General features: G+C 37.2%; 1 protein-coding gene across 5 annotated transcripts in view; it reads left to right on the top strand.

The window, feature by feature from the left end:
* The window catches only part of DNTT (DNA nucleotidylexotransferase), a 107,648-nt gene that overhangs the window by 61,769 nt on the left and 33,144 nt on the right, over positions 1-12,735 (top strand). For 4 of the 5 annotated variants that reach the window (XM_080400980.1, XM_080400979.1, XM_080400978.1 and 1 more), the window contains one exon: positions 9,357-9,459. In XM_080400980.1, the coding sequence (XP_080257106.1) occupies positions 9,357-9,459 (103 nt within the window). Of the gene's footprint in view, positions 1-9,356; positions 9,460-10,094; positions 12,037-12,735 lie in introns of those variants that run through there. The other variant, XM_080400982.1, reaches the window with a different exon arrangement.

The following is a 12,735-nucleotide window of genomic DNA, read 5'->3' on the forward strand; positions in this document are numbered from 1 at the left end:
TAGTTATGTGTTTTTTAATAGCTATTGGCAAAATTATTATATAAGATTTGTAAATATCCATTGCATAAAATAAGCCAGTGATCTCTACAGTTCTCTCATCTTTTTTACCACCCTAGTCCTGCAATGGAAGGCTTCCCTGAGTTTCAGTTCTGGAATCAGAGTGATCTATGATTCCAAACCCTACACCCTTTGAGAAGCTTGGTATGTCTTCATGTAATGAATGGTATAGATGAGCCTTCTGACTACCTAATTTGATTATAAAATGGTGTCTTGCCTCAGGCATTCCCATCAGTGTTACGTCTTTGTCGTTTTTAAGGTGGAGATATAAAGACCATGCACCTAGAGAGCAATTGAAGCTGGTGGTAGAGTTTGGCATGTTTGAGTGCCCCTGGTTTATTCTGCTGGAATGTTCCCTCTTCCACCCTCCCTCCACTGACAAAGTAATCACTGTGCAGTGTGAGTCAGGCTTGTGAACACTTGCTTTCTGCCTTCTCTGTGTCAGTGTTTTTGGATTGTTAACTTTGGTTGAGCTGCTTTTGCAGTTCAGTGGGTGTTTATTTTCTTGCTACCTACTCTGTATGTATGTGAACCACCATTGCGTTGACACTGTTGAATCTAAATGTTGTTTTGAAAATGTGGAGCTGACTTGAATATTAAGGAAAACTGCTGTGCTAAAGCTGACAGTGATTTGAAGAACAACTTATGTGTGGTGTACAGGGTTTAGCTGGTCACTTATGATAGCAGTGGACTGGTATAGTATGCTGCTGCTTAGGCTGTTAATACTGTTTACAGTGTTGATCAGAATATGTAATTGAGAGTTCCTGAGGAAATAACTTTAAATAAATGCTAGAGCATTTATTGTAATTTGGAAGACACTTTCTGTCACAAACAAGATAATTTTCTAACTTGCTTTTTAGCTATTGCCCAGTTCTTGTTACAAGTGAAATGAGAATGTTGCAAACACTATCATTTCTTCCATTCAACAAAATCCTTCAGCATGAAATCACTGTTGCAGAAATGCTTGTACACATACAGTTCTGTTCATTTCCTTGGAAAGTGCCTTGTTCTTCCCTGTCCGTGTGCTAACTGTATCCCTAACAAAGTTCAGTGTCCTTTCAGGTCAATAGAGCCACTTACTTGAGGCCCAAGTTTCAGACCTGAAAATAGCTAAGGAGAAAGTGTGCTGAAATAATTAATTTCTGGCTAAATTCTGAATTCGGGAAACTCAGGAAAAATATTCTGAGAATTTTACTTATTGGTCTACTTTGCGTTTATGTTTTACTAAACTGCTAGTAACTTATACCTGAATATGGAACGTTATGGAAGAAGATTTTGAAAATCTGTAGTATTACAGCCAAAAATTATTCTTGGCTGAACGAAATCTGTGACTACTTTGCAATTAATGGAATTTTTCTCCTCTGGCTATTAAACAGTCTAGGATTTTACTTTCTATGTAATAGCTGTAGCACTGTCACACATCAGTACTTCCAGCTTAAAGATTTTTTTTCTCTTTGTCATGGGGTTTATACAAGAAAAACGTGTAATTCTTCATAGTTTGAGTAGCAGTAACTCAGAATTATTTTAGTATCTGGCTGTGAGAAATTGTCCACCTCTTGTTCAAGGTCTTAGCAAAGACTGCTTAATAAGCAAATCCACAAACATGCAGACTGTCTGGGTTTTGGAATAAAAATTTTTGTTCTCCTGAGAAGGGACATGCTGGTGGGGAAACAGGTAGTAGAGGTACCATAATCAGGACATGATTAGGTTATTAGAGATGGAATTACCATGCCGTTTCTATTTGGTCAAACTCAACTGATGTCAAATAGTTCTACGTTGCCAGTACAGTGGGAGTTAAATCAGACCCAGTGTAGAGGATACCTCCCTAGAGTAAAAATATGGCATCAATATCAGAGTAGTCAAAGAAATCTTTGAACTATGTATGCATGTGTGTGCGTGTTTGACTATAGCTGTAATAGTATGTTTGACTATGATGCACACTTGAGGCTACTAGAGTTCTCTCTGAGGAACATGCATTTTATGGTACTTATAAATTATTTGTTTACTATATCTATAAGGAATGATTCTGCTACTTATGCAAGCTTTCTCTTTGCTGCTTAAACAAAAGTTTATTGTGCTATATCACAATTTGTCCATTCCTTCAGCTGTGTGTAATCTTCTGCAACGTTTAATCCCTTTTCCATTTCCACACAATCATCACTTCAGCAATTGCATTTGGTCTTCCTAGATGTTTATGCATATTGCTCATCTATATTCAAGGAGATATTCAAATGGCCTCACATATTTTCAAATCACTTGGGGATGTCTGTCTAGAAGCTGTCCTTCCTGCATTTCCCAAAAGAAGAATGCAGAGATGATGATGCTTAATTTAACATGTAATGAATTCCCATATTCCTTTCCACAAATAAAGGACTTGTCATTTTTTTTTAATACTGGCTTTCAGCATCCAGCTTGCTACACAAATGAATTTCAGCTGGATTGCTTTTAATCTGAGCTCTTTGGAAGGAAGAGTTACAACCTCTGATATTTTGTGCACATTCTCCATATGCTATCTAAGGCTTGCTCTGTGTAGTTCTGGTCTGAGGCTACTTTTACTGATTTTCCTAGTTTTCTGTATTAAAATGCAGCTATGCAATGAAATGGTCAGGAAAGTGAGAGTTTAAAAATCTTACCAGTTTTATGGTGAATATTGGTTGCATAGCAATTCCTGATGGCTTGATTTTTTTTTTGCTCTTTCCTGATAGCAGTCATTCTCAGGAAGCTATTTCACAGCTATGGTTTTTTTCTTATTTAATGTAAAGGCAATTTTACCCAACTGTATGGGAAAAATATCCATTAGCATCTGAATATTAATATAATCATAAACGTACTGTTTTAGTAAATACAATCTGGTTTCAACAAACAGACTCAGAAATATCCAATGTTTAAGACATATGCCTTCCTCCACAATCAATATTTTCCCACAATTTTAACAGGAATAAAAGGTTCAGTCAAATAGAAAGAAGCCTGAAATGTCTATGCCAAATCTTTTTCTGTTCTTCATTATTTGTCCCCACTTTATTATGTTATAGTTTGTGGCAGTCAAATGAGTGTATGATTTGAAGATTAATAATTTAATTAATTATAGGCAATTAATTTGCTTCATTCCAGGAACCCCACATAAATTTAGGCTTCTTTATTATTTAATATATTTGATCAGATATTGGAAATGAGTGCCTGTTAGTTGTTAGTCTTCCATGTTCTTAAATATTTATATGCTTGACTTCATGCAAATGATTAATGCCTCCTATACCAGTGGTGGTGTTCTCATGTGTGAAGTTCAGTACATTTGTGTAAACACTGAAAGATTTAGCACACACGCAACCTTATTCCATATTTATAATGCCATCATTATGCCAATGAGAATATTGTCTGAATAAAAGGGATAGGATTTACTTAATAAATGGAGGCTTGGCTATAGAATGAAAAAAAAAAAATTATTTGGAAATTTTCCATCTGAGTTTTGAGAAACAAATACAAGTTGGCCAGCTTGTCTTTAGCCCAGGCTCTGAGAACGCAGAGCCAGTGGGCCACAGTCATCTCTGATGATCTTTCTGAGCAGCTATTGAAAACCTTTTTCTTCTTCTGAATATTAAGTGCTTTCTTTCCCCAAAAGAGTGTTCAAGTGCCCTTCTTAAGATGATTTTGAGAATTGATTGAATTACAGAATATGGCAGTTGTGAAGAAAAGGTATTTCAGCTTGCCCTGGATACCTGATGCTAAATTCGATTCCTGGTCCAAACTTTCTAGCCAATGAAGCAAAGTTCACTTTGCATTTCTGATCAGAACTCAACCTGAGAACTGCTTTCACACGTAAGTGCAGTCAGAGTTTTGCTGGAGAAGGATTTGTAAAAACTATTGTAGTCCTACTTTGACTGAAGTGTGAACCTCTGAAAACATGAAAATACAGTCTGTAAAGTAAAACATCACATATTTTTATTACATTGTCAAATCCAATAAAATTATCAAATACCTAAATAAACGAAAGACCAATCTAGTACAGTGTTGAGATTTTAGTCAGAAGTACTTTTTGTGATCATCTAGTACTGCAGGTAGGCTGTTCAGTTAATCACTTTAATGGTTTGAAGGACTTCACAGAAGACTTTTATCCAGGGATTTATCCTATTCATTCTGGTTTATTCCACAGCAGGGTAACAGTTGGATTGTCAAATAAGAAAAAACTTTTACGTGTATCAGAATATGACTCTAGGAACTTGAAAACTAACATGTACGTTTTAAAGAGCTGTTGGGGAGACAGAAGAAATGAGGTGCACTCCAGAAAAAAAATAAAATATCTAATACAGAGCCTGTAAAATCAAACTAAGAAAGAATTCCAGGGAAACAAACAAAAAAAGCTACATCTGTGTGTTCCTCATTATCATTCCCATGGTCTCTGAATGCAAAGCAGTCAAGAGTGAGAAAGAAGTACATAAAATACTTTAAAAAATAAATTATCCATCCATATTGTGAAAAAAGGAAGGAATCGTATTGCAGGGCAAAATTATAAAGACCTGAAAGAAAAGTGGAGACAGAGGAAGCCTGTGAAGAAAAACTGCAATACAGCGAGCTTAGCTGGAAAATACAGGGCACTGTGTACGTACTGTGAGCAACGGCAGACTTAAACATCTGACTGTTGCTGAAGAAAGAGGCTGCTTTTGGAAAAGGGCCCTCACGGTTGAAGGGAGCTGATAGAGAAGATGGTGGTGAACAAATCTAGAACTTAGACCGTGCCATTTCGAAGGAGAAACACCTTTCTTTAGTTAGCAGATGAAGTCCAGCATACTTTGGCAACACTAAGAAGTGAGTATTATTTCTATGCACAATACAAAGTCAATGGTAACGATAAATCATTCCTATGACAGATCTATCCAAAGGCATTGTGCTGTCTGTGATTTTACTTTGATGGTTTTATTCCCTAGAAATATGACTGAGGAGGAGATGCAGTTAGTCTTATAAACATAGGCTGTTGGTGTTCGCTTTGTATTTCATGCACTTCAAGGGCTGGCAAGGTTAATTAAGTAAGCTTACAGTTTTACCTAATGCAAACACACACGTGGAAATACAGTATCATCTTATGCATCCACTGGAACTCTTTCTAAGTTTTCCTAGATTGCTAGGAAATCCAAAGATTGCTAAATGGTTTTCAGGGTTTCCAGGGTTTTGACACATAACTCATTGCTGCAAAAAAGTGGTTTAAATTCCTCCGTTAGTGAAGTTTTTGAGTGGTAGAGAAATGTCAGTCCATCTTTGCTCAATTAAAGTCAGTTTATCAGAATTGTCATTTATATGGCTTAGACATTATATAATATACGGGGTTTCAAAATACTGTCCGCACATACTACTCTAAAATGTCTAATCATGCAGATGTTGCCCTTGTAGATTAAGACAATGTGATTATCTTTTGTCATACATTCATATATTTATGTTTTAGCCATAGTGATAGTTATGTTTGATGACTTGGAATCTAGATCTTTGTAGTAAAACATCAACAGCAAAAAAGAACATTCCAACAACCTTAAAGATGATTAACTGACTAGTAAGAAATACCAGCTTTATACAAGTTTATCCAGCCAAGAATTGAACACAGTTAATTAACGGTACTCTGTCTTTTTTAGTCTTCAGACTTGAGTGGATTGTTAGCACAAAACCTAAGCTGCAATTTCAGTTCTGCAAGGTGCTGGTTTTCTTACGGCTCCAGCCCAACACGGATTTAGGTTTAGATCTAAAGGAAAAAGAAAGAAAGATGTAAGTGGATCTGAATAGCAAATGTAAAACTTGAATCCATGTCCTTTCCTGTTCAAAGCCTCAGAAACCTGAAATCCCCAGTCATGTCCCTGATTGCTCTGCTCCTAGGGGCATCTATGCTTTTGCTTCATAACAGCCTCAGCATTTCCAGCTACAAGCAATTAATTTCCCAGATCCTGCTTATGCCCAGGTGGAATCTAGAAACTAGACAGATTATCAGTCTCATCTCATATGAGTCCTAGAAAATAGACAAGCTCTGAGCAACTATCATACACATTAAGAGGATGTATATTTTTTTTCTAAAATGTCATTGCAGCTGTTTTTATTTTTAAAATTGTACTCAAATTTTATATAAAAGCCTTGTGATTGAGTACGTAGACAGTGGCGTACCAGAATCAAATCCTTACATCTCCCAGCATCCATTGGTGTGCTAAAGTCACTAGCCTGGGTAGATTTATGGCACTCTGCCGTATATAATGGTAGATTTGTAGAGCCAGGAAGAAGGAGTATGATGTAGCATGCTGACTAGAATGCCCATTTAGAGAGAAGCCTTAAGACTCTGCGCCCTGCACCCAGCACTGGCTCTGTATTTTGTATTTAACAGCCAGCAGATGACAAATAACTTGGCTGCGAAAACATCAAACAGTGTTCTCCTTCCTGACTGAGTGGTTTTAATCCAATAGCTAATAACAAGTAAATAACCTGTGGACACTGGCATGGACCCAAAGGCTATCTCTGAACTCTGTTCCTAGAACTGTACCCCAGCAGAAAGCAGGAGAGGAGAATGAGGAGATGCCTCCTGTGAAGCAGGATCATTGCCAATATTTCTGACTGATAAAAATAAGGCAATAAAACAGGGGTCCTCAAGCTTTTTAACCAGGGGGCTGGCACGTGGATGAAGTGGCAGGCAGTCATCTGCGGCTGCTTGGTTTCCCTCCCAACCCCCGGCGGGGGGTGTGTGTGTGTGTGTGTGTGTGTCTGTAAATACCGGGGGCCAGACTGAGGACCCTGGGGGAACATATCCAGCCCGTGGGCCGTAGTTTGAGGACCCCTGCAATAAAACGATGAGGATTCTCTGCACCAGTCAGTGGGCTACCAAATGCAAGACAAAACCAGGCACTGGTAGCATCAATCTGGTATTTGTTTTTCAAACAAAGTGTTTGTTTTCATTTTAAGTGAATGATGCTTAGTTAAGCCCCCTCAGTCTCTAGATCATGGTGGAGCCCATCTGTAGCCCTGTGTAAGGAACCTGCTCTCTTGAAAGTTATGGGGTTTGAAAAAGACTGCAGCCTGCAGCATTCCTCCTGGAAAGCTTCAGGAATGAATTAGAGACTGAAGTTTAATCTCTGAGACACTTAATTAGAGGATGAATTCTGGGGTTTCATGTCCAATTTGATGTTTAAATGTTCTAAAAACTAAATGTTCCAGTAACAGCCTGACTGATTCAGTCAAAAATTAATCCAATGTGAATTAGTGCAAAGAGAAACTGAAACACAACCATGACAATAACAATGATTTTATATTGTGTGCTTTTACATGACATTTAAACACTCTAACTTCACAAAAAAAAAGCATTTCAATAAATGCTCTCTGTCTTGGGAAAGAAATGGCCAGTGAAACAACTTGGATTTCTTGGAATTTTATGGTAGGGTTTTGTAGATGTAGTTAATTCTCAAGTATGTATGTGTTGACTACTGGAGGAAGAATCAGGAATCTGCTACTGATTCTAGCAGCTTCCAATTTCTTCTTTTGATTTTTTTTTTAAATTATTTTAGGCAAGTTTTCTTATGCCACTTTCTGCATCTCTAAGATAGGAACAGTAAATTCCTTCCCTTTGAAAAAACGTTTTCAGACATGTAAGTAAAAAGTGCTGTGTAAGAGCTTTGGATTATTATGGTAATTTAAGAGATAATGAATGTCATCCTATAAAATCACTCAGAAAGTGTTACATGGAATACTAAATGTTTTTTAACTTCTTGAGTTTGAATTGCTGTTTGGTTTCTAAGCCTAGACTGATTCTTTGTTTGAAACTTCTTTTGAAATCATTTCCACTTGTTTAAGCAGTTTTGACTTTGCTGCAGACATGTCACAATGGTTGTATCATAGTGAGTTACACTGCTTGTCAAATATAAAACCTAGAATTTCATTTCCTTACATTTTGCTGCTAATGCTGTTCAACTGTCCATCAGTTAGATGGTTTTCTGTCATGCAAATGGCAGTTGACATGTCTGCTAATCGCTTCTGTTCCTACAAATTTCCAAGTTTAAGAAATCAGATTCAGTTTTAGGCACTCTTTTAAGAGAATGTACTGTTTCATGAAATACAAAAGTTTTATTTTTTTTCTATAGTTCCCATTTTCACTGCCTATATAACAGTGTACAAATTCCCTGAATACTGGACAGTGACTGAATTCTGGACCTGAGCTATAACACCAGGTACCCTTATGAACATGACATGAAAAAGATTTGGAGATGTGCTACATTTAGGTGCCACTACTCCAGATTTCAGGTGCTTACTCTACCTGCTGCATACTGCACCTAGTTGCAGAAGTACCTCTCTCCTCTGCCCTTTTCTCTTTAGGCACAGCCTGATTAAAGCTAATAAATAGATGTGTATGCAGTCCCTGTTGCAGTATTTGGACCAAAATGAAAACCTTTTATTGGCCCACAATTCTCAGATGAATTGCACTCTAAGATAAATTTTCAGATGTTCTCAAACATTTTGTTACTCTGAAGGGAAACATCCTGATAGCATGCTTTTGCCTGTTTGCTGCATATTCACCTGATTTAGGTTTAACACGTTTGGTAAGTGGATGAAAGGCAAGCTGAATGCTGAGACTTAAATGAAGAAAAAGCAAGAGGTTATGACATCATTTTTCATTAAGAACATTTACAATTAAACTTTGTACCTATGGATTTGTGAAATCCTTAGTGGGTGCAATCAACAAGCTTTAGTCACATTAAGGCTGAAATGTTCTTGAAAAATACCCAAACTCAATCACTACAAAAATTGTTATATTTTAAAAGAGAAGAAATGTAAAATACTCAGAGATTTTATGTTTGCCATTAAAAGAAATGATAAAATTATTCATAATCATAGGTTTTTTCATTAAATTATCCTTCAAAAGCTAGAGAAGAATATTTAAGCCTGCAGTAGTCAGACTGGCAAGTTTATCCGCTTTTACTGCAGTGGATTCATAATATGTACTACGGTATTTTGATGATTTTTTTTTTTTTTTTAATCCAGAGATGGCTGAAACGTTTTCTGGGACTTAAGGGGAAGAAAGACAGAGATTTAACATCAGTGAATGCATCTGCAGTATCTAGTTGAACAACAGAGAAAATATATCAAAAAGCTTAAATTATTGCTTAACAAAAGAACACTGATGGACCCGATAAAAGACATAGAAGATTCCATTTTGATTATGTTTAAAGAAACATTGCTATCACTTTATGTTGCAAACTCTTTTTATAATGCAGCAAAACCACTCTCTGAAGGTAGTGTGAAATTCAGGAATTTAACTCTTTCATTTTCATGTTGCTTATTGCTTATAGGGGTAAGAACATCGGGCATGATATAGATTTTTTGATCACCAGTCCAGGACCAAGACAAGATGATGAACTTCTGCATAAAGTTGTTGATTTATGGAAAAAGCAGGTATGAACTAAATAATATTTAGCCAAACCCACATATTCTAACAGCACTGAATTAAGCCTATGCAATGCTTAAAGAATGATGACTCCTTTTCACAGATGACTGTAGTATTTTGAAATCGGATATTACTCTATTTGATTATTAATCATGATGATCTAGGTGAATCCTCCAGCTCTGAATTCTGAAGTTGAAGGTTTTATCAGAAGTGCTGTACACACATTCTGTTATAGCTTACCCTAAGAACATGCAGCTAGTCAGAGGTAAGAAATCAAGCTAGGTGGAGTTTTCAGTGACACCGGAAAACTGTTCTTATACTTTGAAACAAAACTGTATTTATTTAATTTCTCCTTGAGACTGGGAGTAGCTTCTCCCAAGGGGAACTACTTCAGGGAGATCCTGCTTTAAGCCCAGTGGCTTTGGGTGACCTCATGGTATTTGGAAGAATGCACACGTTTCACAGAGGAATTGTTCATCAAAGGGTTTGGTTTTTTTTTTCTATTCAGCTTTCTCAGTTTCAAGCAGCTTTAAAGTTGGAAGAGTCTGAACTGTATCAGGTGCAGGCACCTCAAAATATTCCTGTGTCAGAAATATAGTATGTTGGGAATAACAAGCTTTTGTTTCTTCTCCTGCCTTTCTAGCCAGCTGAGATATTTTTCAACATTTGCGACCTGCACTGTTCAGAGGAACTGGGTACATTTCAACAAGTAAAAGGCCAACACTGTCTGAGGTGGATCACCAAATGCCCCACTGCTCAGTCAGCTTGCAGTGCAGATATCCTGGAGAGAATATTTTGAATCGATTCTTCAACTGTGTACTATAATTAAGGCATAATAGGTTAACACATGAAAGACAATTAAAACATTGAACCAGACAAAAGCTTATCTAACTGTATAAAGTTATCCGTTTTGAGGTGGTCAAAACTTTCAAATGGCTTTAATGGAAAGGCTTCAAACTTGTTTTTTCCTGGTAAAATACAACCTTAGCTGAATTCCTCTCCCTTCGGTTGACTTATGTTTTTGAGATGTTCACAGATTATTATTAATTTTTTAGATTTCTGTTACTTTCATCCTAATTCTGTATGGAAAGTGTATGTATTGAAGTAGATTGCTAGCAGGTATAATTTATCATACTCCAATGAAAAGCAATAAAGTTGTGACAATTAATGAGTGCTGAGGAGCTACTCTATTTTTATCTGTTTACTATTTACGGAAATTTTCTCTCTCAGCCATTCTACTCTATTCTGAGAAAAGTTGCATTTCTTCTTGGAAGCTGTCCTTTTACCTTCTTAAGCAGACTTGATCCTCTAGGAAGCCATGTGTGGGTCCTCCAAAAAATGTTTATTGTCACACAGCAGAAAGAAAAAGTGACAACAGGCTGAGGCTAGAGCCTGCTCCAAGTGCAGCCTTTCATTCCTTCTCCCATTCCACCGTATTCCACTTATATTAATGAGAACAATGACTGTGATTTGAGAAGTCTGCAACTGCTGAAGATTTTCAGGTCACTCTGAGCTGCTTTCATTAAATGAAATTGAAAGGAATGAAATAGAAAATAAATTGTTCTTACTGATATTTTTTTTTAAGGATAAAATTTGGCAGAAGTGAGTGCAGGGAGAGTATGGGAGGTCAAGGGTGGCGAAGGGTTTGATGAAAAGATTAAGATTCCTTTAGAAATCCCAGCATGAAGAAAATGTCAGAAGAGGAGATGTACAATGGCCATAGAAACCAAACCCAAACAAGCTGAGGATTGTTTAAAGCTGTGGACAAATATTTTCTGTGTTCTGTTTGTCCTGCAGAGTTTTTATGGCTTATACTACTACCTATACTGCCTGTCTACTGTGGCAGTTGTAATATACAGACTTTTACTGACATTGCTGAAAAATAAGCTGCCAGCAAAATAAAAATGAAAAAGAGAGGAATTATACTCCTCTTGCCTTTTTATTACCTTTGATTTCTAAGGGGGAGGGGAGGACACAAAAAAAACCCAAATCTAAAGCACTTTTATACTTTTTGACAGTACACCTGTCGTCTCCTTTGCAGCTTTCCACTTTTGTGCTACTGCTTCAAAGCCCAGATGCATCAAAGAACGTCACTGAGGTCATGATGTTGACTTCCTTTCAGCAGCTCTTAGCAAAGGATTCTGCAATGTTTAACTTCTAAACTATGGACCTCAGCCGTATTTAAATAGTTTAAAAGGGCCTTTTCCTTAGCTGAAAAGTTTAATGCAGCAAGATCCTTCCACTGAAAGCTGTTGAAAGCTAAGTGGTTAAATCAACACCATCATGGTCTTTGATGCAGCATCACCAGGGATAAATGGGCTGAGGAACAGAGAACGCGAAGTCTCCAGTGAGCTTCAAAGTAGAGTGGCAAAATGGAAAAGCTGCAATGCAGTACACAGGTTATGGTTTTAATGGTTCCAAAAAGCTTCATAAAGAAAGTAAGAAAATACTGCTGTGGGTTAGAGCTTGGAAGTCCGTGGGAAAACAGGCTGAGCCATCTGTGTCAATGCTGCTTCTTTCACATACTGTGTGAAGGCATTTTCATTTCTTTTGCTAAAAACCTGTATAGCTATATTTAGCACTCTTCCTGTTGTTACATATGTAATTTCAACAAACGGACTGATACCATTGCTACAGGCATTCCTGTACTCTTCATTTTTTTGCCTTCATATTCATGTAAGTATAATGTTGCATTTTTCTTTTGGCTTTTAGGAAAATGAGGAATGTAGATGCCTGCCTGTGCTTACTTATTTTAGTGTATCAGTGGTCTGGTTTAGACTCTATTATTTAGCCTTGCTGAGGTGGACAAGTCAGGAAGGGAAAGGCTTGATGTCCTGTTAAGGCAGATGGTGAGGAGCAAGTAACTGGTCTCACTTTTTCATTGCTGGAAACAGTTTTCTTGTAAACAGGGTTCACAGAACAGCAGCACATTCATTACTGAGTGACAGCTGGACTTTAGCAGCAACAAAACCTGTTTCTAAGACTAGAAACAGAAGCGGTTAAGAGGCTGGAGCAAACAGCTTATTTTTTTCAGATGAACGCTCTGCCCATAAGGATGCAGAGCTCCTTTGTGAAAACATATTGTTTCACCTTTTGACTAAATGCATTATGAATTTCTTGTGGCATTCTGGCTCAGCTTCAGCAGGAGCTGAGGACATTCTTACCTAAAATAGACTATTGCATGGTGGTTAGAGCACTGGATATGAGAGAGCTTGGCTTAAATCACTTTAGGCAGAGGGTGGGGCTGAATCTGATTGTCCTGCTTGTTTTAAGTGAAGATCCAG

This window comes from Falco punctatus (genome assembly GCF_963210335.1).
Source record: "Falco punctatus genome assembly, chromosome: 9".
NCBI classification, from domain to species: domain Eukaryota; kingdom Metazoa; phylum Chordata; class Aves; order Falconiformes; family Falconidae; genus Falco; species Falco punctatus.